This window comes from Ambystoma mexicanum, chromosome 9 (assembly GCF_040938575.1).
Source record: "Ambystoma mexicanum isolate Mex_15411 chromosome 9, UKY_AmexF1_1, whole genome shotgun sequence".
NCBI classification, from domain to species: domain Eukaryota; kingdom Metazoa; phylum Chordata; class Amphibia; order Caudata; family Ambystomatidae; genus Ambystoma; species Ambystoma mexicanum.
The window spans coordinates 702,777,277-702,803,710 of NC_090931.1; the positions used below are offsets into that span (position 1 = coordinate 702,777,277).

The 26,434-nt window shown below is 43.2% G+C and overlaps 2 protein-coding genes across 4 annotated transcripts in view; one reads left to right on the forward strand and one right to left on the reverse strand.

The window, feature by feature from the left end:
- The window catches only part of METTL21A (methyltransferase 21A, HSPA lysine), a 166,091-nt gene extending 148,641 nt beyond the window's left edge, over positions 1-17,450 (reverse strand). The window contains exon 1 of one of the 3 annotated variants that reach the window (XM_069615591.1): positions 17,328-17,450. The gene's annotated coding sequence lies outside the window, so the exon portion shown is untranslated. The remainder of the gene's footprint in view (positions 1-17,327) is intronic. The other 2 variants (XM_069615593.1, XM_069615592.1) reach the window with 2 other exon arrangements.
- Positions 17,451-17,507: 57 nt separating this feature from the next.
- The window catches only part of CCNYL1 (cyclin Y like 1), a 561,203-nt gene continuing 552,276 nt past the window's right edge, over positions 17,508-26,434 (forward strand). The window contains exon 1 of the mRNA XM_069615590.1: positions 17,508-17,918. Within this exon, the coding sequence (XP_069471691.1) occupies positions 17,744-17,918 (175 nt within the window). The 5' untranslated portion in view covers positions 17,508-17,743. The remainder of the gene's footprint in view (positions 17,919-26,434) is intronic.

Here is a 26,434-nt window from a genome sequence, read left to right on the forward strand (position 1 = left end):
CCATGTTGGATATTTACTTCATACCGCAGTGAAAGGCTGTACACATTTTGCTGAAGTGTTAGAATCACAGTGCTGAGACAAACATGCTTTTCCAAACCTGCTATGCGGTCAAGGCCATTTCTGCTGGGAAAGCTAACGTTGTTATGGCTTGCTACTGTTCTCCGTGGAGTGTGTTTTTAGGGCAGGAAGGCCCTGCGTTCCTTGGGGGGAGCTCTCGATTGACCCAGCTGGCAACCGACGGCTGTTCCTCAACTGCGCAGGTGCAATTTCCAGAATGTTCGAGAATTAACTCCCCTTTGTGGAGTGTGTATATATGTGGAGACACAAAGGGGATCAGGTGAGACTTCAGCCAGAGAAGGACGCTTACGTCTGGCCTTCCTGTGAGCTGTGGTACTCTCGGCCTGGCTGTCCCCGGGGTCTTCCAGCCGCTTCTGGACGAGATGAGGACTTCTATTACGCTCACGGTGATGTATTTCTTTTTGACTTCTTTACTTCTTCTGTGATCTATGACCTTACTATGTTTATGAGTTATTTCTATGTATTTGTAAGCTTTGAATAAATAGCCGTAAAGAACTGATTTATCTTCTAAGAGTGCGTGGTTGTGAGTTATTGTGTCTGTCTGTTTTTGGTTCAAAGTACTTGCTCCATAATTGCATTGATGATTTATGGTTGTTTCATGCACTTTTCGGGGGACAGCAGTACACCAGCAAGGCCTTGGGACTTCTTGCTCCGGGTGAGCACCGCAACCTACGGGAACAAAAGACATCAGGTTAGCAAAGGCAAGGCATCATAGCGCTGCGCATTGCACCTACTTACCGAATCAAGGCGCTCTCGAAACACCATCACCTGCCGATGAGTCCAAATTCAGCCAACGTTCTACAGCGAGCTTCCGTGCACCTAAGGAGAGAGAAAAGACATTATTGAATCCAAGAAAGGCTTACAGTATAACAGTAATAAGACCTACCCGAAAGACTCTAAAGGGCAGCATCAGTGAAGTAACTAGGTTGCACTCACCCACAAAGGACAACGCGCCCCTGCCAAGAAGGCAGGACGGAGAGCACGCCAAAACCCAAAACAAGGTGAGGAAAGGTCCGGGGAGGGGCTGCGGGCATACGGGGTGTTGGGAGGCTCTTACCCCAGTTGCCCAGTCTTGAACATTGCCCACCTGTTTTCCAGGCAGAACTTCCCCGCTGATTATACCAGGGATCGGCTGAGAAGGGCACCAGAGTCCCCGCAGCTGGGTGGCGTCCCCGTGGATATCAGGTGAGCATAACAGCAAGACCCTGGGCATCACGGATCTGGCTTTAACGTGACTGACCTTCTTCCCCGTGGACCGACCTTCCCAGGTTCAGCTTGAGGATTTTCTCTCCACCACCTCTCTCTGCATGTGGTGTTCCCCAGGGCTCTATCCTCTCCCTCTGTCTCTATCTGGCCCCTTTGGCCCGCCTAATCTCTACCTTTTCCTCTAACCTTCAGTGTTATGCAGAAGACACTCAGCTCTCTTTCAGGCTACCCTTGGCCTCCTCCTTGCTCATCCATGACTGTCTACCCGCTATTCAGGCATGGTGCGCTTTTAATGATCTCTGCCTTAATGCTAGTCGGACTACGATCCTTCTCATTGGGACCCCTACTCCAGCTTTCCTCTAACTCTGGCTGTTCTCTGTGTGGCAAAAAACCCTGGAATCATCTTCGACTACACTCTCTACTTCTCTCACACATCAAAGACCTTGCCAAGAAGGCCCATTTCCAGCTGTACCTCCTCAGAAGTATTCTCCCTTTGCTTACCTTTCCTCAAAAGCTCACTATCTCCAGAGCCCTGGTCCTCTCTAGGCTGGGCTACTGCACCAGCCTCTTTCTCAGTCTGCCTAACTCTACTCTTCACCTTCTTCAACTCATCCAGAACAGGACCGCAAGACTTATCCTTGGCCTCAAGCCCAGGCACTGCATCTCTGCGGCCCGAAATCCCTCCACTGGGTCCCAATGACTGCAAGAAACAAGTTGAAGACCCTCTGCATTATCCACAAGGCTTTCCGGGGCTAAGGCCCTCACTACCTCCAACTCTCTCTTCCCAAGTACCTTCCTCCTAGAGCCCTCCGCTCGTCTACTTCTAATTCTCTGTGGGTGAGTAGCAGAGAATGGGGGTAGATCTCTCCCCTCTGCAGGTGCCTCCCTCTGGAATGGCCTCTGTGCCTCTCTCCGCCTTGAGCTGGATCTCCTTAAGTTCCAGAAGCTCCTCAAGACATTAATTTTCTCCTCTTCTTACTCGCTCCCTTTCCCCTGCTAACCTTTCTTTGCTCCTGCTCAGTCTGCTGACTGGCTGCTCGGTGTCCTCTGAGTCTTACAGGACACCAGTCCCCCTACAATTCCCACCTGGCCCACCTTGCACTGCCGCCTGGCTAACCTTGCACTACGGGCTGGGATTGCCCCCTGTTTCCCAGCCTTCCTTGCACTTAACTCAGGGCCTTGCTGCTCTGGGTGCACTTTGCCCTGTACCCTTTCCCCTGTACTTCTTGTTGCGCACTTGCACCATCTAAATGACAATAGGCCTAGTAACATTGCTTGTCTTGTCCTCCCTTTGTTCTTCCTGCCTTGCCTGGTTGCGCCTTGAAACACTTGTGTAAAGGCGCATAATAAATAACAAATTAAATCAACCATCCTATGCCCAAAACCTATTGTTGACCCTTACACTATAACCACAATTAAAGGAAAAGGTAGGTCTTCTTGATTCAGAAGAATGGTTTCTTTCTTCGGGATGAATGCCACAAGGTCCCTTCTGGGCGATTCAAAATTAAATGTTCTTCGTAAGGGATATAAATTAAACATCTCAAAAAAGGTTCTTTGAGTTGAGTTTAAAATAATGCACATAGAATAAAGAGTCTTTTATCTTCACAATGTCAAGAGAAGGGCACCCTATCTTGATTCCTTTTGCAATGTCCACAAACACCAGGAGCTATGTCTCCCCTCCCCTGGTCTTTCCACAATGCTCCTTGGTTCACAGCTAACTTGGTACACTATCCTGCCAGGCACTGTGATTATAACAAAGGTTTCGTGTGTAGTTTGTTATTGTGTGTGGATACCAATTCCTTCTTGGCTTTTCCTGATTCTTAACAGGTTGTACCCAGTTGACTATCCTGCCAGGTATTCTTGTTGTTGGGTACCAGACCCCTGTGATATTGGCTTCTTCTCTTTTGGGTCCAACGCCCCCTTTGGTTTTGGCTCTTGGGTACCAGACCTTTTTAGCTTCTTTCTCTCAGGTCCCAGACCCGGTTGGTATCTTGTTCTCAGGTCCCAGACACCTTTGTTGTCTTGTCCTTGGGCCCCAGACCCCTTTGGAATCTTGCTCTCTTGGTATGAGCAGCCCTGGTCATCCCCGCTCCCAGGGACTGCCACTAAGAAGATGCCTTTGCAAGACACTCCTTATTGGATTTCGTCACCCTTCTCTGGTTGCTCACTGGTCTTTGTTGGCTGCTTCTGGGTCTCTCGCCCCCGTTTGGAGACCTCCTGTGTTCGAGTTCTGCAGCGGCTTCCTGCTTTCCAACATCATGATCCAGGCAGACCACGCTCTCCAGCTCTCTCGGTCAGCTGGCGCTTCGGTTTCCTTTTTCCAGACATGGCCCAACCACGATGGAGCTCTCTATAGCGCCTCTGCTGACAGGTTAGCATCCTGTCCTTGGTTGCTTTATTTGGCTCCTGACCGCTGGCTCCGCAGCTCCCGGTTCCTCCAGGGAGGATCTCTTATTGAGTTTGTATTTCCCTCTCTTCCATTTCAATCTTTCTTGACCAATAGGAAACTCAAAAAGACTAGACTGCTCACTGGGATTCACAAAGGTGCTCTCTATGCTTATGCACCCCTTCCTCATCTCAGTACTGATCTTGAGGACTTCCTTGTCCCAGTACTCTCTACCTTCCTGGCTTTAGGGAAACAGAGAGAAACAGTGGGGATATTGTTGTCGGGGTTATAGAGGAAGACTGGTTGGGGTTAGGTGGGCTATGGGGATACCATGTTCTCCCTGGATTGTAACTAATCCCATAGGGGGCTTCCCTCCCCATGAGACCCACCCATTGAGTACTACCCCAGGGGGACTATCGGGTAGTGGCCTTACCTCCCTGGACTCATGGAAAGAGGCTATCCCTAAGGGAGAAGTGACAATATCCAGGGATTTGTCACAACTGTTAGTTGTTCCCAAGCCAGTAACTGTATTGAAGGCATCGTCTTTTGATAAATAATCACTTAAGAGCTAAATCTGACAAATTGTCCTAGGGTCATCCAGACACCCTTGCTCACTGTGCTAAGAGAGACACAGCTCCACCTCACTGATGATGCACAACAAGGCTGAAACACGTGTATGGGGTTGCTGTTGGTACTCTTGTTCAGAAGGGAATTGCCATGGCATTTCGGTGCTGGACTGCCCATGTGGGCGGGACAAAGACGGATATGCAAATGGATTTTCCCATCTGTGAAAGGTACAGTGAGCTAAAATGTGGCTGCGGACTCTAGAATGGGTATCATCCCATAGCACAGGCAATTTTTGCCGTGTTCATTCTCATAGAGGGGCGCCCATGACTAATTTTTTTTATTTCAAGTTCTTGAACTACACCATATTAGAGCCATACATGGGACCAACAGAGTCCGATACTAGCAATTAAAAATGCCCCAAAACCTCCAAAAAAAAGAACAATTAAAGTCATTCATGGGAATGGATGAATATTATGAGAAATGTTTGAAGGATTTCTCGAGCAAGACAGAAAGCCTAAAAAAAAAAAAAAACTAAGAAAGGGAGATCTGTTCTAGTGCACAACCAAGTGCAAAAAATAGAAATAAACAAAGAAATTACAGAAGCGCCCAGTCTCAAGTCGCTTGAGGTAATAAATGAAACCATAATAGCGGTTGATGCTAGTGCATACAGATGAGGAGCTGCTCTCATGCAGACATCAACAACAGCAACATACACTGTGGCATTTTCATCCAGAGCCTTCATGGAGACATGACAACACTATTCTATGTCAAGACCCAGAGGCTCGTATTATGCTTTACTTCACAACTTCAGAAGCAACATATATGTGATGTTTATATCAACAGAGAAACATAAAAAACACAATTTCCTGAAAGATGGCATTTTGTTGCTGAAACTTGACTGCTCCTTCTCCAAGCTCACATAAATCTCGGGCCCTCCTACTGTGATAAATCCTGTGGAGTCATGGCAGACCCCCACCCAGAGATCTCCTCCCATGTGACCAGGGGACGACAGCCGCTACCTGGTCCTGACCCTGGGAGTGGTGTTAAGAGGGGGGATCACATGGGAGGAGACGGCTGTCCGGAGAAGGTGGTAACCCCATCAGGAGAGACGCACTGTGTGTCCCTTCCCAAAGAAGACTCCATAATTTCTAAACTCTTGATGGCTTTTCACTATAAAAGTCCCCCCGTTGTAAACCCCCGCAAACCCTTTCCTGCAAAACACTCTAAGCAGAATAATACCATTCACATCTCATATATACACCTCATATATCAATTGAATTCCAAAAACAGTTTATTCAGATCAAAAAGGGCCTAAACTAGTATACATACAAATTTGCACAATCCATTGTGAAAATTCAATTTTACATTTAAAAGAAACACAGTCCATTTGATAAAATACGGTTTGCATGATCCATCTTAAAATAAACAGAGTTGAAAGTTCACAGTCCATGCTAATAACATGCTGTTTGCGAAAACACAAAAGAACGAGCAGTGGTATAAAATCCTGCATCTAGGTGGAAGGAAGCACATTAGATTTTAAAATAAAGCAACATGTTATGGGGCATCCACAATGCGCTTTCGTCTATTCCATGCCTTCCTCAAATAGTCTGACAGGCCCCAGGCAACGATGAGTGGATCGGCACATAGCAGAAACAGAAAGGCCGGGTGACACCGAGTACAATTTGCTTCTCTCAAAAGTGGAGTGATAGTCTGTTTCCTAATATCATGATAACATGGACAAAACTAGACAAAGTGTAAGAGATATTCTGTCATACCCCCACAACCCAGGCAAGCCAAATTCTGCTCCTGCCCCTGCTATTTCTTCGTAATATCCCTCAACATCAATAAATTAAAGCGCGCCCTAGTTAGTGCTCATCGATCTGCCCGTTTGTTGCTATGTGTCAGATATGGCTGTATGGTATCCTATTTCGTGGTGGACAAATGTTGCCTATTGGACGCATGAGCTAGGCCAATAGATTTGTGTTTAATTATGATAAGCAAACAAAAGGCCTTCTTATACTCATTCCTCTCTACTGTTAAAATTTAGGCCGGGCATTGTAACCTTGGTACATTCATCTGAGAGACACAACAAAAATGTGTTTCAGCAATGGTGTTTTTTGCCCATGGGAGCCCCGCAACATAGATCTAATATTGTCGTGTGTCAGGGTATCTCTAGAATTTGACCAGATCCCCAGCCAGTGCAGAAAAGGTGTTTCGTACCAATCCTCGCCAATGTGTGTTATGCCCAGTTTTACATGCACAGCATAATTAGTGGCAGAGCTTGGAAGTCCCAATAGTTTTTTCAAAAAATGGTTCTCTGTGACTTCAAGGGCCAATGTATTTTCCATCCCTGACAGTGCCGCCCCGTAGTTGGTCATGGCCTTTGTTTGAGTACAATACGTCTCCTTGATGAGACCCAGAGGTTGACCCTGACACATTTTTGTAAATCTTGCAATGACCCCCCAGTGCCTGTTTAATTTTAATGCTCTGCCTGTGCACATGAGCCATTCCCCTCCAGTTGTCTGAGAAGCAAATACCTAAGGAATCGAACTTGGTGACCCTAGGAATAACAGACCCTCAGCATAGTATGCATTTTGATGGTTTTCCCTCTTCCAGCGCTACATGCCATCACTGCAGATTTACTGGTGTTTATAGTGAGTTTTAGAACGGTCATAAAATCAGTGTCGGCATTGACCAACTTTTGTAGGGCTAGTGGAGTCCAGGCAATAAGCACTGTGTCGTCGGCATGTGCAAGCAGAGGGAAAGCTTTATTGCCCAACCATGGATAGTCTGCTTTTGTGTCTACAAGTGCTCCAAAAAGGCCATTTGTGTATAGAGTAAATAAAACAGGTGCAAGCACACACCCCTGGCGCACTCCGGTGACCACTTCAAAATAGCCAGTACATTTGTCCTGTTCCCCAAATCGGTTGCAGGCCCTAGTGTCCTCATGAATCAGTTAAAGGATCCTTAACAATTCAGCTGGACAGCCCATGGACCCGAGCACAAGACATAAAATAGCTCTGTTCACTTTATCAAATGCTGTGCTCAGGTCCATGAAGGCTAGATAAATCGTCTCCGCCCTGCCATAGACAGAGGAGGCCCCTACCAAGTACAAATTCAAGGCCTGGTCCCGGGTTCCGAGGCCAGGTTTAAAACCATATTGGACCTCTGAGAGGACTTGGGTGATTAAGATCCAGTCCTCAAGATGCTGCAAAATGGCCGGACCAAAAACCTTGAAGGAGGTGTCCAGCAGTGAAATAGGCCTTTAAGCCAGAGGGCTTCCAGGATCGCCCTTTTTAAATATTGGATGGATACTAGCATTTTTCTCTCTCTGGATAGTTACTGGTTTCCAAATAGGAATTAAAACAGGCTACCAGCAAATCATCTTTGCTGTATATAAATCTGCATGGACCGCATCCGGTCCTGGTGCTCGGTTGTGTGACTGCGTTCTCCACCTCCTTCAAAGTTAGCCGTAGTGATGAACAACGGTCTCCATCCCCATGCCTGTAGGTCGGACCCCGATATAAGGATAAGTGGTTAAAAGAGACAATTTTTGCCATCCTTAATAAGTGGTTGCTTGAAAGAGACGTTTTTGCCATCTTTAAGGAGTAATTGTTTCAAAGAGACACTTTTGCCATCCTACCCGAGACATCCAGGGGAAGATAACCACCCTCAGGATAAAAGGATTGTTTTTTTTGATTTATCTACTTTTTTATCAAACCTATATCAGACCTACTTTCCTTACACCTTTAGTTTTTCATTGCTAGTGTGAGGGTCAGATTAGTAGGTTTGGACACAAGGACAATGTATAAAATTTGACAAGACACAGACGGATCTTTAGTTTTAGTTGCCTAGGTAAAGAAACTGTTTAGGATTGGGACAGAAAGGCCTTTATCCAACCCTTTTATTTTGAATAATGATGTCCGTCCGCCTCTCATTTCTGCCCACTCACACTACACCCTTTCTTTACTGCTTGCAGATAAGTACCTTTATTATTACTTTCTGTGTGCGTGTTGGTGCGTGCAAATAATTGTGAGATACTAGTAATAGTGCACGCAGATCAGGGCGCGCGTGGTGCGAGCAGCACAGCCCGGCGGGCTGCATTACGCAGTTCCGGTTAGCCGCTCTTTTCTTCCAACGAGCCCTGTGTCCGTCAAAGGATCTGACAGCTCCAAGAAAGAGAAGAGAAGGAGATGTTAGCCCACACTTTGGCAGTGAACTACTTCAGAACCTACTTGTGGTAAAGTAAATTCAAGCTGTGGACAGATCATAAACCCTTAGTAAAAAAGTTTAGGACCCAGAGACAACACACTTATCATGTACAAACACTGTGACTAGCCAGGTTAGCATAAATAAAATGCAGGAGTACAGGTGCAGACAAGCTAATTGTCTATCTAGGTTACCAACCAACCAAGAAGGTTACGAAACGCACTTAAATTATGAAACCCTCTCAACCGTGGCTCTCTCCTCAACTTCTCTCTATGCGACGTCTCCTCCGACGTCTTGAGAGAGACTGGCTTAAATCTTCCACCCTTTCCAACCAAACCTCATACTTCACCTACCACTCTCTTTATGACTCATGCCTTGCCTTAACGTTCCTACTACTTTAACCCTCTCCACTCCCAAGCCTCTCACCCTCGCTGCATCTTCCAAACTCTCTCTCGTCTTCTCTCCCCTCCTACCCTTGATCCCTCAACCTCTTCTACCCTTTCTCCTTCTGACTTTGCTAACTTCTTCTCCTACAAGATTCTTGCCCTTCGGCAAAAAATCAATAACTCCTCTTCTCCCCCCCCGACCCTTCTGCCCTCTCCCCCTCATCCTGCATGTCTGACTTCTCACCTGTCTCTCCTTCCAACATCTCCATCCTCCTCTCCAAAGCCCACCCCTCTTCTGCTCCAACAGACTCTCTCCCCTCCCTACTTATTCCTAAAATCTACCCTCTTCTTATTCCTTACCTAACTTCCTTCTTCAACACCTGCCTTTCCTCAGCTACCTTCCCTTCTGCTTTCAAGCATGCCACTATTATTCCGATTTTGAAGAAACCTTCTGCTGATCCCCTTCTCACCTCTAACTTCCGTCCTATCTCTCTTCTCCCATTCCTCTCTAAGCTTCTCGAGCGCCTCGCCTATTCTCAGCTTTCAACCTTTGTCTCCAATCTCTCGCTCCTTCCCACCTCTCAATCTAGTTTCCGCCCTAAACACTCTCCTGAAACTGCAATTCACCTACATCCTTAACTCCCTCCTCTCCGCTCGACACTCTAAGCAATCCTCTGTCGTTATTCTTCTTGACCTCTCTGCTGCCTTCGACACTGACGATCACCCCCTTCTTCTCAACACTCTTTCTTCCTTCGGATTCAAAGGCTCTGTTCTTAACTGGCTATCTTCCTACCTCTCCTCTCGCTCTTTTACCTTTTTCTGGGGAGGCCGGTCCTCTCCTACCCAGCCTCTGGAATACGGCGTACCCCAAGGCTCGGTGCTTGGCCCTTTCTTTTTCTCACTCTACACCTCCCTCCTTGCCCCTGTTATCTCCTCGTTCGGCATTTCCCACCATTTCTATGCTGATGACACTCAGCTCTTCCATTCCTTCTCTCCCGACCTCCATCTTAAACTCTCTACCTGTCTTTCCGCCATAAAAAATTGGATGTCTTCCCACTTCCTCTGTCTCAACACTGACAAGAATGAAGTCCTATTCTTCCCCTCCAACTCTATTCCCCCTCCCTCTCCTCAACCTTTCAGTCACTTTCCTCCTTCTAATTTCCCTATCTCTGCCCACGCTCGCAACTTAGGAATTCACTTTGACTCCTATCTTTCTTTTTCCCACCATATCTCTCTCACCTCTCATGCCTATCGCTACCACCTCTTTAACATTCGTAAAGTCTGCCCCTCTCTCACCTTCCATGCTACTAAACTTCTAATCTCCTCCCTTATCTTCTCTCGCCTCTTCTACTGCTCCTCCTTACTCTTTGGACTACCTAATTCCCATCTCGCCCCCTTCAAATCCATCTACCATTCTGCCGTCCGTACCCTCTGTCTCTTCACCTCCCGTGATTCCATCTCTGCTTCCCTTAGCTCCCTCGGCTGGCTCCCCTTTCACTCCCAACTTAAATTTCATTTCCTCTGCTTAGCCTTTAAATCTCTCCATGGTCTTGCTCCCCCTTATCTCTCCTCCCTCCTCTCTTGCTACACTCCCTCCTGCTCCCTTTCGATCTGCTGACCACTTCCTTCTCACCGTTCCTCAACCCCCTTGTGCCCCCTCCCGCTTCCGCTCCTTCCAGCTCCTTGCCCCCCTGCATTGGAACGCCTTACCTCTCTCTATTCGCTCTATTCCGTCCTTTCCCTCATTCCGCACATCCCTTAAATCTCTCCTTCTCCATCCTCTGCCATGAAACCCCTTCCCCCACCTTGCTCCCCCTCCTTCCTCTTTCCCCTTGATCATCTCCTTCCTCTCTCCCTCCTCCCCACTCTCTTCCTTTACCCCTTCCCTCCCCCTTCTCCTCCTCACCCCTCACTCTCCCGCTCAGATCTACTGCTCAGCTCTCCCTTCCAGATTAATTGCTCTTCTCACTTTTTTATTGGACTGATTCATTATTTGCTTCCATTGTTATTGTTTTATGTATTATGTTGTTAAAATGTTCAGCGCTTTGGTGTAAGGCGCTATATAAACAAAATATTTGCAACTGTGATTGTACTGTCGGAAGCGGCCTGTCTGAGCCTTTTTTCGTGCATTACGGCTCCTGGAGGTGCGGCTTGACGGTCCTAGGTCCTTTCCTCTACGCGGAAATTCCCTTGAGGGAGCGTTACGTGTTCAGTGCTGAACGTCGCCGAGTGCGGCTACGAGCGGCTTGCTTCATCCTGCTGAGCCTCTTTAGCTGACGGCCTGCCAGGGGTTGGGGGTGCCTCTTTTCTGAAGCTGCAGATTCCGTGTTGCCTCTAGATACATATCCTGTGGGCTTTCTTTGGCACGGTAAAATTACATATTTTAAACTGTGTGCTACTCGGTAGTTGATGACTCCATGTTGCCATAAATATATATCCTATGGGTATTTTGTCAGGATAAAGTTCAATACTTAAAAGATTGCATTACCTGGCAATTTCCTTGCAAAATTACTGTTGGGATTTTGTAAGGCATCTCTGTGCCATACGAGCAGGTCCCTAGGGCCAGTCTGTGCTTGATAGGGCAGCCTACTTCTTTTCTGGTGGTTGCACCTTATGCTCTAATTTGCTGTTTAAGTGCCCACTGCCTGGATTTGGTCTATATGTCCGGCTTGATTCTCTACACTTTTTTTACTGGTGACTGCTGATCTGCTGATCTTTGAACCAGTTGGCTGCCCATAGGGGCTGTAGAGCTACTGATATTATACAGATATATACATACAAGCTGGTGACTGTGGATCTCTGATCTTTGAACCAGTCTTACTTCGCTTGCGTAACCTGGGCTACTGTGTACGTGTCTCATCTTGTAATTTTATACTGGTGTGGTATACTACTACCATGAAGTTAAGAAGCAAACTTAAAGGTGGGAAAAAGAGCAGGAATGAAAGCAAAGATGTGGAGATGGCTGAAAAAAGTACTCAGACAGTGATCAAGAAGGATAAGAAGATCACAGATTTCTTCTGTGACCAAATAGCGGTTGCACAGATTCATTCTGATTCTGCGGAGGCAACTACATCCGTGTGTGACGTGGCATGTACGTCGCTGGAATTTGATAACAACAATTCGTTATTGAATCTTTGCTATAGCCTGGAAGGCCAAATTACAGACCATGAAAGGCGGAAATAACCCTGCCCTTTGCCGTTGAAGCCTGTTGCTGCTCCAACCATTTTGGTAACGGAAGGCTCTATAATCAATACTGCCCCCATTACATTCAATGACAGACTCTCCTGTTCTCCCAAACTTACAGGATTAGCAGAGAGTATGGCTGAAATTGGTACTCAAGAAAATGCCTCATTGGTAGTAAATTCTGAATGTATGAAATGCAATATTGAAGCTAAACTTAAGGACATGGAGACTCATACTACTACTTCTAGTTTTGCTCTGAAAATTCTTTTACGATTATGTTATACCATTGTTTCTCAGGTTAGAAATAATTCAGATGCTCTGAAAGTCTTGGCAAAGTCTATACCTAGTCCTGCTCTGGCTGGTAAGATCATGGGAGATAATTTGCCTCTAAAAGAGGTGATACCTGTACTTGTAACTGAAAATCTGGAATCCACATTAGCTGAAATTATTGCGGGTAGTGATTGTGAGAGTTTGGAAGAGTGTCATTTGTCTAAAAGAGAAAAAAGGAGGAGGCTTAATAGGGCAATAAAAACAGATAAGCCTGTTAAAGTGTCTGGAAGTGCCCATGAGCAAGTCACAGAAGGGACAAAATCTAAGACTAAAAGAGGCAGAAAGCGAGCTGCAAGGAAAGCTAAAAAGCGTGCTCTAAATAATGGGAATCTTACTTCTTGGCTTATTGACTCTGAAAAGCCCAAAGTAACAGTCCGTAAATTACTTGACAAACTGCCTACAGTGGGGACAGTTAGCATACCAGATGATAGTTCATCTAATATGACTGACTCTACAGATGAAAGTTCTGATGAAAGACTAGCTGAATCTGCTGTGTACAATGTGGCTAATAAAAATTCTAAAAAATCTAAAGTAAAATTTTCTGAGATGGTTAACAAACTTCCTCAGGAAGTACCTATTATAACTCCGAAATTACCACCTGTTCCATCTGTATCACACACAAAGTTGATACATTTATCGAATAAACAATTTTCTATAATAGGCAGCACTAGGAAAACAAATAAAACGATTAATAGAAGTAAATTTCTTGAGATCATCCATGCACAACTTCCCTTAAGAATACTTAAAAGGGGGATTTTAAGTATGTGGAGCAATGTCAGGGGCTGCCGACACGTGTACATTGCTATTCTGAAGCTGTTGTAAATCTTGTGAGGGAACATAAAAATGAGCTTAAGAAATGTGGATATCTGTTGGATGTGAGTGAAGAGAGGTCTGATAATACTTCCACCAAGCCGAGCCAGAAATCTACGAACAATCCTAATCAATCCAATGACCAAGTGATTGATAATGATATGCTCAAATCACATTGGGAATGGCTATGTTCTTTTTTGCCTATGGGTCAAAATAGAAATTGAGACGATACCTCTCTTATTTCTTGGAATACGAGAGGTCATGGTCATCTTTTCTCGGAATCGGGCTCTTTTGGTCTCATATCCAATTCACATATTGTCCTATTACATGAAACCTGGTTATTGCAAGAGGCAGCGTTCGATGGTTTCACAACATATTATAACCCTGCAAGAAAAGGAGAAAAGGGTAGGCCTTTTGGGGGACTGCTTACACTGATATCTAATCAACTGTTTGCCTCCAAATGTGTATTGGTTCCCGCTAACCCCAATGTATTGATTGTTGAGTTGCACATGAAGTTTGGGGTACGTATGCTTCTGATTAATATCTATGACCCTCCGGGCAATGCATTCACTGATACCATTCAAAAGAGTATCTATGAATGTATCCTTGACAAATGCTCGCCCGATGGGCTTACCAATATAGTTTTTGGTGGTGATCTAAATTCAAATATCATGTGCTATAACTTGGGAGATATGACAAAGGCAGAAAAATGGTCTACTTTCATTGAGGAGATGGAGCTAGTTGTGCTGAATGGCAGCTGTTATGATCATAAAAACACTATTTCGACTTGGTCCAATGGTTGCCAATTCTCCATGCTTGATTTTATATGTGTGAGTGATAAGCTTTTTGACAACATCACTGGCTTTCATATTATGCAAATGAATTTAGTGATCATTCCTTATTACAAGGCACGGCTAGATTGTGAAATAGGATTGTTGCAGTTGATCAAACCAAAGGTATTGATATTACTAGCTGTTGTAATAGGATCTGTTGGTCAGACACTAACCTTATTAAAGCAAAAAAATGGTGTCTTGATATTAATCTTGACCATCTTCTCTATCGTACAGCAGATGACATATGTACATGGCTATCTGAACATCTACTCCATTTCATGCTCATTGGTGGTAAGCTTGGACCCTTTAAGGATATTCCTAATAGAAGTAGAGCCTATGATAGGGTAATCAGAGATATGAAAAGGGAGAAGCGCAGAAACCTCCGTCTGCGTGACATTAGTAGTACTGATCCCATTCTCATTTGTAATGAGAAGAGAAAGATCAAAAACAAACATCGGAATGAGATAAGAATATACTTGTCCTCTATGAATAATATCAATTGGCAATACATGGTTCGCTTGCTTATGAATGGAAACACTAGGACATTCTGGGCTAGTTTCAGATCCCTGGGTAAAAATGGGACCTCTGATCAGTCTATTCCTATTAACAGCTATACATGGGTTAAGTATCTTTCCAACAAATTTAAGGGAGATGCAATTACTTTGGCCAAAAGACCTATTGGTACTCTATCTATAGTAAAGGAAGATATCCTTATGGTAATTAAGGGACTCAAAACATCTAGAGCACCTGGGCCCGACGGCCTTTGTAATGTTATTATTAAGGACAACCCGGAGGTATGGGCCTATATTCTGGGGATCATTTTTCAGAAAGTTATTGATACTGGTGTTATGCCTATCTCTTGGAAATTGTCTCACATTATTCCTGTGTTTAAATCTGGCTCCCGTAGTTCACCTGAGAAATATAGACTTCTTGCTCTTACTGATGTGTCCAGTAAGATTTTCTGTAATATAGTTCTCCGTGAAATAATGAAGTGGATTGACAGAGATAGTGTTCTTGATAAGGCTCAAACTGGCTTCCGTAAAGGCTGTTCCACACGGGACAATATTTTCATAGTTAATACACTCATTGAACAGGCTAAGGGCAAAAATAGGTTACCTCTTTACATGCTTTTTGTTGAATTTTCTTCTGCTTTTGACTCTGTTGAGAGGGCAAGACTATGGTCTAAACTCGAATTGCTTGGTATGCCATCTTATCTTCTATATGTCTGTAAAATGATATATGATGACAGTAAGCCAGGATTCGTATTGATAATGAAGGCTCTATGTCTGAACCAGTTGCTATTGCAAAAGGGGTTAGACAGGGCTGTACTTTAGCACCTACACTTTATAATCTATTTAAGGCGGACTTTGACAGTATATTTAAAGCCAAGATGAATACCTTCCCCAGAATAGGCTCTCAAAAAATTGGCTGGAAATGCTATGGCGATGATATCGTTATCTTTGATAACACCTATAGTGGCATTTGCAATAGCGCAACTTCTGTTTGTGACTATGCTGATGCTAATGGGCTCACTATTAATCTGGGCAAAACACAGTTTATGGCTGTGGGTCGAAATAGCTGGAATAAGCAGGTGATTCCTTGCTCTTTGGGCGATCAGGAAAGTCAACTCCTATAAATATCTGGGCTATGAGCTATGTGGGGATAGAGGGGCCCTTAATAAACTGGTTCAACAGAATAAAAGAGCTAAAGTTTTGGCCACTCTTACTGCTGTCATGTCTTTCTCAAAAATGACAGCTGGACATAGCCTGTTGGGAATTATCAATATTTATGAACAAAAACTTGCGGCTATGTTTCTATATGCATTAGAGACCTCATTTTCCGACTGGTCAGATTGGGCTGATACCATGGAAGGAATCATATGGCGCAGACTACTGGGTCTGAATAACTATACTCCTATTCAGGCAGTTCGTCTGGAAGTAGGGCTTATCTCTATGGCTGCTCAAATTGAACATAATAGGGCCAAATTGTACATAAAAATTAAATTTGCACGGCCTGGTACTCTTCTTTATATGCTAAAGGAAGGCTTGGAGGAGGGCAAGATGGAGGCTCTTATCAAATTTAATTGTCTTAATCGGAAAATGTTTGATAAAATCTGCTGGAAACCCAGATGGGAACACGGTGAAGGTGCAGTGTTAAAATCCCTAAAGGATGTTATTGAAAAGTGGGATTGGGTATCTAGCCACGAGAAGGTTTTTAGCATGAGATCTCTGCATACCTTCGCACTGATGCCTTTCAGCTTCAAAGAACCTCAAAGATACCTCCTTCTCATGCCATCATAGCTAAATCGCAGAATCTTCATGGACATTAGACTTAATCGCCTTGATGTCCTGGGGGTTTGCGGATCGTGGAGAGACCTTCCGAAGGATAAAAGGATTTGCAGACTTTGTGCTAAGAATGATATGGTGGAAACTATTAGACATGTCCTCCTCACCTGCTGTTATTCGATGAGTTCTATCTACAACAAATATTTTGCTAAATTGGTTAGGGAATTTAATGATATTGAGAGTGAAAACTTTTGGTTGCACTGTCTCTCTGGCAGGAGTAATTATCTGACTATTGCCATCACTCAGATATGGAAAGTGGCCAAAGAACGCCTAGATAAATTTGATGATGATGTCAAACTGCTTATCAGTTTAGAAAATATCGACGGTTAATCATTTTTTTTTTTTGTATTTGAATTTGCTGTGCAATAAGTTTAACCTTTTAGTGTATATAGTATTTTATGGTTGTATTTTCTTTCTCTATGTATTTAACAGTTAATTTTAAGTGTTGCAAAATTAATATGTTTATATGTTTTATATTTTCTACATGTATATTTGTGAAAACTTCTTTTGGAACTGTAACAATAAAAAAAAAATAATAAAACAAATAAACAAAATAAATATAAATACAAATTAGTGTATAGTAACCCAAGTAACAGACAATTCCCTCATACTTGAAACAAATATTTAAATGATGCATGCTACTCGATAAATATATTGTAAGCTTGGTTGGATACATGAATTGTGCACGTTACAGTTCTTCTATATATTAGTAAGGCGTGATATTTTAGCTCTGAATTTGTATTTATATTTCTTTCAAGCATAGCACTTTGCTGTAATGACACTGCCCGTAGAAGCACCACATCGCTCCAGCTTAAACTCCCCTCCTGTCCAACAGGAGGTGGGATCCTAGAGTAAAATAGTTTTCATTTCCAGCACTGCATACAGTACACATTAAAATCACCCAAAATGAAAACAGTTAAGACTTCAAACATTGACATGCTAAAAGTGTCAATTTTAAGTGTCATGTTAAAGGGATTCCATAAAAAACACTTACACTGAATTAAAAACGAGTTTGTCTTTGCAATGGGCTGAACCTGGCCAATATGGTCGTCGCCGCTTTCATCTCGGTGATCAGATCCTTCCGTTTTTCGAGTGCGTAACGTATGGCGTATTCAGCCAACAATCTTGCGGATAGAGACTGGACATAGAAGAAGGACAATAACATTTTTGGGTGAAGCATTCCGGTTCGAGTCCTACATCTCTGTCTTCGGCTACCGTGAACTCCAGCCCCTGTTCTGTCCCGCGAGAACGCGCGTGCCGCCGGTGCTCCGGGTCCGAATTTCGAATTACAATGGGATTGTTGTGACATCTGTGGACCCAGAACGCGCTGAGCCGGCAAGCGGCGAAGCACTCTTAAGGAGCGGTATGCCTGCTAAGGAAGTGGTTTGAGCACCTCTTGCACCCAGTACCATGGGGAATACAGTGACCTGTTGCGTGTCCCCAGATGGGAGTCCTCGGCTGAGCCGTGGGGATGGGGGAGCTGCCGCGCGCCGGGGAAATGCCTACAGGGAGCAGGAGGAGGTGCCAGGAGAAGCGGAGCCGGGGCCACACTTGCAGCATATCAGTGATCGCGAGTTCCCCGACGGTGAGATTACATTTCCTAGCACTGGGACATCACCATTCCCTTCCACACTTTTTTGTTTTCTGCAAAGTAATTTCGGTTGTGCAATGAGACCGCTTTAGAAAGCCCCTTTTTATAGCGCCAGCCTATTAACCCAATATCGTAGGAAACGCCCTCATAACCTCCAAGGTACCCACAGGAAAGGAACCTCCTCTGGACTGGACACCTTCGTCGCGTGTGGACTAGTAGACCATACGCGGGTCTCTAAAGTGTCAGGTGCACCCCTTCAACCCACTCTGAGATGCACCTTCTTCCTATATCCGTTCCTCGGGAGTCCGAGGTTTGCTGCCCCTCATATAGCTACTTTTCAGAGATGGACCGCTGAGGCAGCCCTACATAAATGCTGCTCCTTGGGGGCAACAGGGGTTATTGCTACATAAAAATCATTTTAGGTGATTATTCTTACACCCCTGGGCACCTTCCTGATAACGGGTTGCATCGCCCTGTTCGAGTCCTGGATTTTGTTTGTTCCGTTCCCTTGAAATGTACCAAGACGACAACTTTCGGAATGCAATCGGATGAACGAAAACTGTGGTCGTGGTGGCTCATCCCGGATAACATGGAATCGTTTTTGAATGCCTCCACCCCCTTTTTTATTTATAAGGGCTGTTGGTCTCCCGTTTACCACTTTTTCTCCTAGATGATCGCCTAGTCCCCATACTCCTAGTCATGCTGGAGGACTAGTGTTCTTCTCGACACCCCGGTGGGATTAGACCCGGTGGGAGGGAGAGGGTGCGGGGTGGTTATAGACGCCTTCACTGGAAGGGTAGGTGTATTACCGCGCATAGGGTTTAGTAGGCGATTGAAGTAGTTATGCAATGGCCTGCTCTACACGGATGAACATGGGTTTGAACAATGTTTTGGTATCCTGCGCGCTGCATAAGATATTAGTAAATCGAGGGGTGTGCTCTGACAACTGGGCATTGCCTGAGTGATGATGGAAATGGTGTACAGCGGCTTAAGTGAGGGGCGCCTACTCCAAACAATCCATCCGGACACACAGCTAATGTGTATTTTGAGTCTGCATGGTCTCAGATGATTCTATTTCCATGAGTTGTGCATGTTTTAAATAAATCGTTCTTTGGCTTATGTTACGTTAATATATCACAAAATAAGTTGTTGGTCATAAGCCAAGCGGCACACTTGGCAATGCCTAATATGAATGGTCACTGAAATATCATCTAGTCTAATATCATTTAGAGGCTTTTTTGGAGTGGTGAACCAGTGTGCAACGAGAATCACTTCTATATTTGACAGATAAGGACCAATGAGGGAAGTTAATTTGCCCCTGAGCACACACTTCGGGTATTTGGTGAAGCCAGGACTGGAGACGAATCTGAAACTCGGGCACTTGAACACATCTTTCAAGCTGTAATTATAAGAGATATTGTTTTGCATAGGTAGCTTTACAAATTTGGTTTGAAAACCCCATCTGACTGCAGTACAAAAAAAATCGGATTGTGTTTTACTAATTGGAGTAAACTGTACAGCAGGTTCATGATTGCTTGGTGTATGTGCTTGCCCATGTTGTGCAATGTAGTAAAATATTCTTCAAAAGATATAGTTGAGGATTATTTTGACTGTCCAAGCAATGCTTATAATTGTAAGGTGAGGAAGATAGACGGATGCCTCTTGCTGTGACCACCTGGTAAAAGGACATCATGGCATGAATTGTCTATAGTCCAGGTAGGTTAAAGTGCCGCTACTACTTGAATACTTGTAGTGTGATTGAAGTAGAACCTATGTACCAGTGAGGTGCTGTAGAAGTGAGAATTGGGAATTTCACAGGTTTTCAAATAACAAAATTGGTACAGGTCCCTGGTGACGAACCAGGGACCACCGACCAGCAACTTTCTCTTTCAACATCCCTGGTGAATCATGACTAATTTTCCCTCTTCTCCTTTCCCCTCCTCGCCATCATATTGGCTTTCAACAACTTTGTTTTATGTAGAAAAAAAAATACACATAATAAATCCCCAGACAAATATATACATTCTGCATAGAAATATTTGTGTGCCAATGTAGCGTTAATTTCCACCATCTTGAATGGAACACTACAAATACCTAAATGCAATTCAACACACTGTTAAACAAATGGCCTGCTATTGTAAATGTATATTCTAGACTTGACATGACTTATGAAAAAGAAATGTAGTTTTTCAATGGATGACCAAGGCATGCTTTGTAAATGATGTGTGGAAAACGGAACATTCTACAAAACATTTAAAACTGGTGCTTTGTTTGTGCTTTTGGCATAAAAAGGCCCTGCTTACAGTTGGTATCTGCAAAACTGAAGACTTTGGAGAAAACAACGGTTACTTGAATGAGCGATCTCTTATGAATAGCATCCCGTGTACATTCTCTTCTTAACAAAGGGAGAGAGTTGGTGTATCCTGCCCGTGCTGTGACTGGGCTGCTAGAGAGGAGGGGGAGAGGATTTATCTCCTGCCCTCACACTCTGTACTACTTGGTATTCGCGCCTTGAAACGCTTGTGTATAGGCGCGTTACAAATGCCATATCATATATCATATCATTGCCTAGCTAAGCATAAGGCCTTGGGTGAAGTTTCCACTTCGATTAAATAACTGTCCAGACTGACTATTAGGAAGTTTATAGTTTTATTGCAGAGAGCCCCCAGGTGGGTGCACTCTCCCCAGCGATAAACGATAACCTATTCACTGTTCTCGAACTCCGGTGAGCTAGAGAACGGTATCATACGTTATAGTGGTACATAAACATTACAACATCCTAACATCTCTCCTCTCCTCCTTAATAAACAAATGGGGAAGAAAACTGAATGGAAAGTGTGGAAGGATGGGGGAGAAAACATGAGTTTGTTAGATGTAAAGGATGCACGTGGTGTTGACCGTGGTCTTCACTTGATACATTTCTGGTCCTTTTTTCAGGGATGTCCAATAGGAGATGGGGGAGGTGGTGGTTTTAATAGTATACATAGTCTTTCTTGAAATTCTGCAAAATTCTTCTGTTCCTGGATAACATCTCTATACCGCAGGGGTCTTGTTTGTGTCCATGTGTGCGCTCAGTCTTTGATCCCCATTTCTTGTCTGATCTTGATCACCCAGTGGTGGCTGTATCATATTCCCTATCTTCTCTTCTCTGCCAACACTACGTCCTTAAATGACCATCTTCTAATACAACAGATTTCTCTGATGCTTTTAACACTCTCTTTGCGGTTCTCTGAATCTGGATAATCCTTTCAACACTATTTGGGTTCTCTCACACAAATCCAGTCACCCTCCTTGATGCTGCGTTTTTTTTTTTTTTTTTTTTTTTTTTTTAACATGCTTACTGACATCATAGTATTCTTTATACTTCCTTTTGTCTCTTTTGCTTTTCTTACATCATCCATATCTATTCTCTTGTGACCCTTTGACATTAACCACTTTGGTCTCAGTCTATTTGATGCTGTTTTCACTCTTATCGTGAAAGGCTCTTCCTCTGTAGCTGAGTGTGGGGTCATTCTGTAAGCATTTAATGCTTCGCTTAACATATCCTTCCAATGTAATCAATTTGTAATGGCCAATTGTATGATACTTTTTATGAAGCCATTCAATTCTCTCTTCCAATCTGTTGGCCATTGGGTGGTACAATGAAGCGACCTTCTGGTCAATTTCTCTGTCCTTCATGAAAGCTTACATTTCTTCGGCCATGAACTGCACCCCATTATCTGATATCTCTTTAGGATCTCATTCTGTATTAAACACATCCTCCAAAAATCTCACATTTTTACAGTGTTAAACTGTACCTTCCTTAACAACCCATTCTACCCATTTTGATGTATAATCCAATAGTACCACAATATAAATCTTCTGGGTATCTAATGTTTCAAAAGGTCCAGGGGTTACCAGTCAAATGGTCGACACCATTTGGTCGAAGGTCGAATTTGTGTTTTTTTTTTTTTTTTTTTTTTTTACCCATTTTTTGGTTTTTTTCTGGGGGGGTCCCCCCCCAACCCCCTTTTTTTTCTTATTTTTTTTTCCCCACACGAAAACCCACAAAACACACATATATATATATATATATATATATATATATATATATATATATATATATATATATATATATATATATATATATATATATATAAAAAAAAAAAATATTCGACCAAATTGCAGTCGACCAAATTGCAGTCGACCAGTTGACTGGACACCCCTATGATATCAATGGCCAATTTATTCCATACCCAACGTGGCATCTCAACAGGCTGTAGAGGTGCGACATTCATTCTCTTACTCTTATCACTCACTGCACATGCCGTACAGTTCTTTACTAACGCCTCAGTTTCTCTCCGCATCCCGGGCACCAGTAATTTTCTCTCTCCTTTTTGTGAGGTTTCTGCCTAAATGGCCTTCATGTGCCAGATCAGTTATTTTCTTCCTTAATGAAACTGGAATAATGCGGTCACCTCTGAACATGCATGTGGCATCCTCTGATATCTCATTTTTTATTTGAGCATAATCTTTCAACCTTTGATCAATCTTTTTACATCCCTCTTGTATGGCTTGACGTATTAGACTTTGCTCTGTGTCATCTGTAGACAACTTGATCCATTCGTCCTTTTGATATACTTCATTCAATGTGTGCAATGATGCACTCTGTATCTACTTCATCATTGTTTACTTCCTCTAGATCACCATCATCTCTGGGCAATCTTGATAAACAATATGCAACTACGTTTGAGCTGCTTGGGGTATATACTATATTAACATTAAACTGCATTATATCCAATATCCATCTCCGAATTCTGGGTGATAACCAAATGCGGACTCTTGCAATTCAATACATGAATCGGGTGCTTGTGGTCTGTTCTCAGTGCTATTGGAAGACCCCAAATCAAACCCCTGAAACGTTCAAGGATCCACCTTACACCCAGCGCTTCTTTCTCTATAGTGGAATAATTTCACTCTACAGCCTTTAATACTCTTGAAGTAAAAGCAATTGGTACTGTATTCCCTTCCTGAATTTGTTCCAGGACTCCACCTAAGCCGATATTGTTGGCATTCACGGAAATTATATTGTGGGAGGTACATTTCAACATTTTCAATGTCGGTGAACTGTTAATACATTTTTTTTTAATGCACTAGTTCGTGTTTGCTTTCATCTGACCATACAAATCTTATTGATGTCATCAATTCTCTCATATGCACCGTTTTCTCTGTGAAATGCAGTATGGACTTTGAATAATCAGTTAAACCACGAGAACTGCACAGCTGATCTTAGTTAGATGGGACTTGCATATTTAATATGGTATCCACCAAACTTTTCTTGGGTTTGGTCCCCTCATTTATGATGTGACTTAAGTTTGTTACTTCTCTCATCTTGATTTTGCACTTGTCTATCTTTAGAGTGAGGCCTCTTTCCTGTATAACTTGTAACACACCTAAAAGTTTGGTGCTGTGTCCCATTTCTGTCTGCTGCAATTAGAATGTCTGAAAATAATACACCCCCTCTACACCTCTAAATAACTGCTGCATCAATCTTTGAAACACAGCTGCAGCTGACGCTAAACAAAAAGGCATTCTTCTATACCTAAAGGCTCCCAATGGCGTAACAAATTATGTCAGATGTTTTGATTCCTCGTCTAGGACTACCTGGTGATACGCTGATGACATATCTAGGGTCGTAAAATATATAGCAGGCTTCATAATTATTTTCCCCAATGTTGGGTAGCGGATGTCTGTCAATCCATATGTTTGCATTCAAGTCTCGTAAATCGACACCCATCCTATAGAGTTGTCAGGTTTTCGCACAATCACTATAGGAGAAAGCCATTCAGAACATGCAATTGGTTCAATAGTATTTTGCTCACGTAATTTTGTTTGTTCCTTTTTGTAATTCGTCTCTTGTACCTATAGGAATGTTCCTAACTGGTTTGGCTCCTTTCTTTAACACAATCCTGTGCTTAAACCCCTTTAACATACCTATATTGTCATTAAATATTTGGGGAAAGCTCTTAGCCAAACTCTCACTCGTGTCACAGCTCTCAGTTGATATGTTCAATATGGGAACACTTTCTCCAGGAGGTATTTTTATCTGTAAATCTGCTTGTTCCCACCATCCCACAACTGATGAACCATTTTCAGCGACATATAATTTACAATATGTCTGTCTCCCATCAAAACTTAAATGAACCCATTTGTATCCAATAATATTGATTGGGCTTTTACCATATCCGGTGGCTCTCTCTCGTGTTCTAGATATTCACACTTGCCTTTTAGTTCTTTAATGTAAGTTGATACATGTACAATGGTATATGGTGAGCCTGTGTGTACCGTTACTTGCATCAGAACTTTATTTACGGTCATTTATACCTATGGTCCTTTTCTACCATTAGATGTGATGGTTAGAATTTGAATGTTCTCTTCCGTCATTCACTATGTACAGCAAACTACTTTGGCTGCCAATCTCTTCAAGAGCTTTAATGCTTGCACCTTTAAGACGGTTGACTTCTTCATGCATTCTACATTTCTTCCTCTAACCCTGTTGTTTCTACAAACTTTTCCGAAATGGCCAATGTTACCACATCTAAAACATTCCGCAAGAGTATGCTGCACACACTCTCTCCACATTGTTTGCCTCGGCCACATTTATAACGACGTCCTTGCATTCCGTTGAATGGTTCTTTCTCTCCTGTGTTTCATCCCTGGATTATTCATCAACATCTTCCTTACTATAGATGCATTAGTAACCTTATTACTCTTTCACTTACTGGATGCTTTTGACCTCCACAACCTACTTTTTGTTCTGCACCACTCTCATGCATTTTTTCCCCTAACTCCATGGTTCTTGCTATCTCCATTGCCTGTTTGAATGTTGGGTCCTTCTCTTGCCATAATCTTTGTTGTAAACGGGGATCCACTGTTATCAACACCAGTTGGTCTCGCAAATATTCTGCAGCCACACCTGTAAATGTACACGTTGATATTAAACCTCTCAGCACTGCCATGTATGTATCAACTGATTGTCCCTTTATATCTTTCCAGAAAAACATTGGTCTTGTTTCCAAAGTGTCTTGTTAATTTCCTACGAGCACGCTCATGCTGCCTGTTGCCACTTGGGCTAGCCAAATCTCCGGACCCTGCATTAGCATTGCTCTGGTCAGGCAGCGTACAAAAATTCTAAGTGCTCCAGGCCCCAATACAATTCAATAGTGTGGCCTCTTTCAAGTCATCATTAAACTTTGTGTCCCCAATCGCTCTCAGGTACACCTGAAAGGTGTCTATCCATTGTTCCCAAGGACTAGAGTGATTTCCTGGGTTTCGTAAGAATGGGCATGGTGCTGTGGTATTTTGCATGTTGGTAATCTGTCTCAACCTCTATCCTTGCGTCTGTTGCAGTCCTTGTGTTTTTTGTTCTTCCTTTCTTCTATTTTAGGACATTGCTAGTTGCCCAGTTAACAAATTCCGTTTTACTTGCTTGATAAAATGTTTTATGTTTCTGTTGCTATTTTGCTGTAAACACTGTGAGTATTGAGTGTCCTTTCACATTATTTTGTCTATAGAGTGGTTTTCCTTTCATTCAAATGCTCATTGCATTATTTTGTCTGATATGTGGATACTCGTTTGAAGAAGAGTTTATACTGTCTAACGTTGCAGCGTTGCCGATTGTTCCTTCAAATCGCATGATACAAACTGCTTTTGTTTGGTTGTCAAGGCAACATCCAGAGGCAATCAAAATGGCCGTCACGCCTGGGACGTTTTCATGGGTCCCTTATTCTAAACCTTGAGTGAATCGTTAAATATGCGCGTCAGCCAGCCTTCATAAAATGCTGCGGTAAGCTGTCTATGGCCCCAGGCAATTATTTTTACACTTCGTTTCACTGCACCAGTACCTTACTCGGATGCCTTCTTGCGTCTGGTCGGTTGTATTCCTCTGTTTATGCGATCCAATGCTGGGATTCACACAGGCTCTGTCCACTTGTGGTTGTCGGCTGGGGGCTCTCGTTGAAATCCTCGTCCCCAATGTTAAGTTTCCACATTGATCAAAACTGACTATAAGGAAGTTTATAGTATTATTGCAAAGAGCCCTCAGGTGGGTGCACTCGCCTCAGCGATAAACGATAATCTGCTCACACCGTTCTCGAACTCTGGGGAGCTCGAACGGCATCATATTTTATAGTGGTACAACATCATAACAGTGATCTGACCAGATTGCTGTTTAGGATGGCCTTAAATGTGAGTGCGTTTTGGGAACATAAAGACCGCCCATTCCAGGTGTTGAAATTCGAATTCATAGAGCAGGAGCTGGAACTTTCGAATTAGATAACACAATAACTTTGTGTACATGTCTTCTAGAAGTTTACAAATGCACCTTTATGCACATTCCCAGACAATTAAAATTCAGATGGGCATATTTGTGTTCTCTAGTTGGTTGAGGGAGCCAAAGGTAGCTCCTAGTAGCTATTCATGTAAAGGTAACGAGGCTCTTGAAAGGCTTATGTAGGAGCTAAATAGTTCCC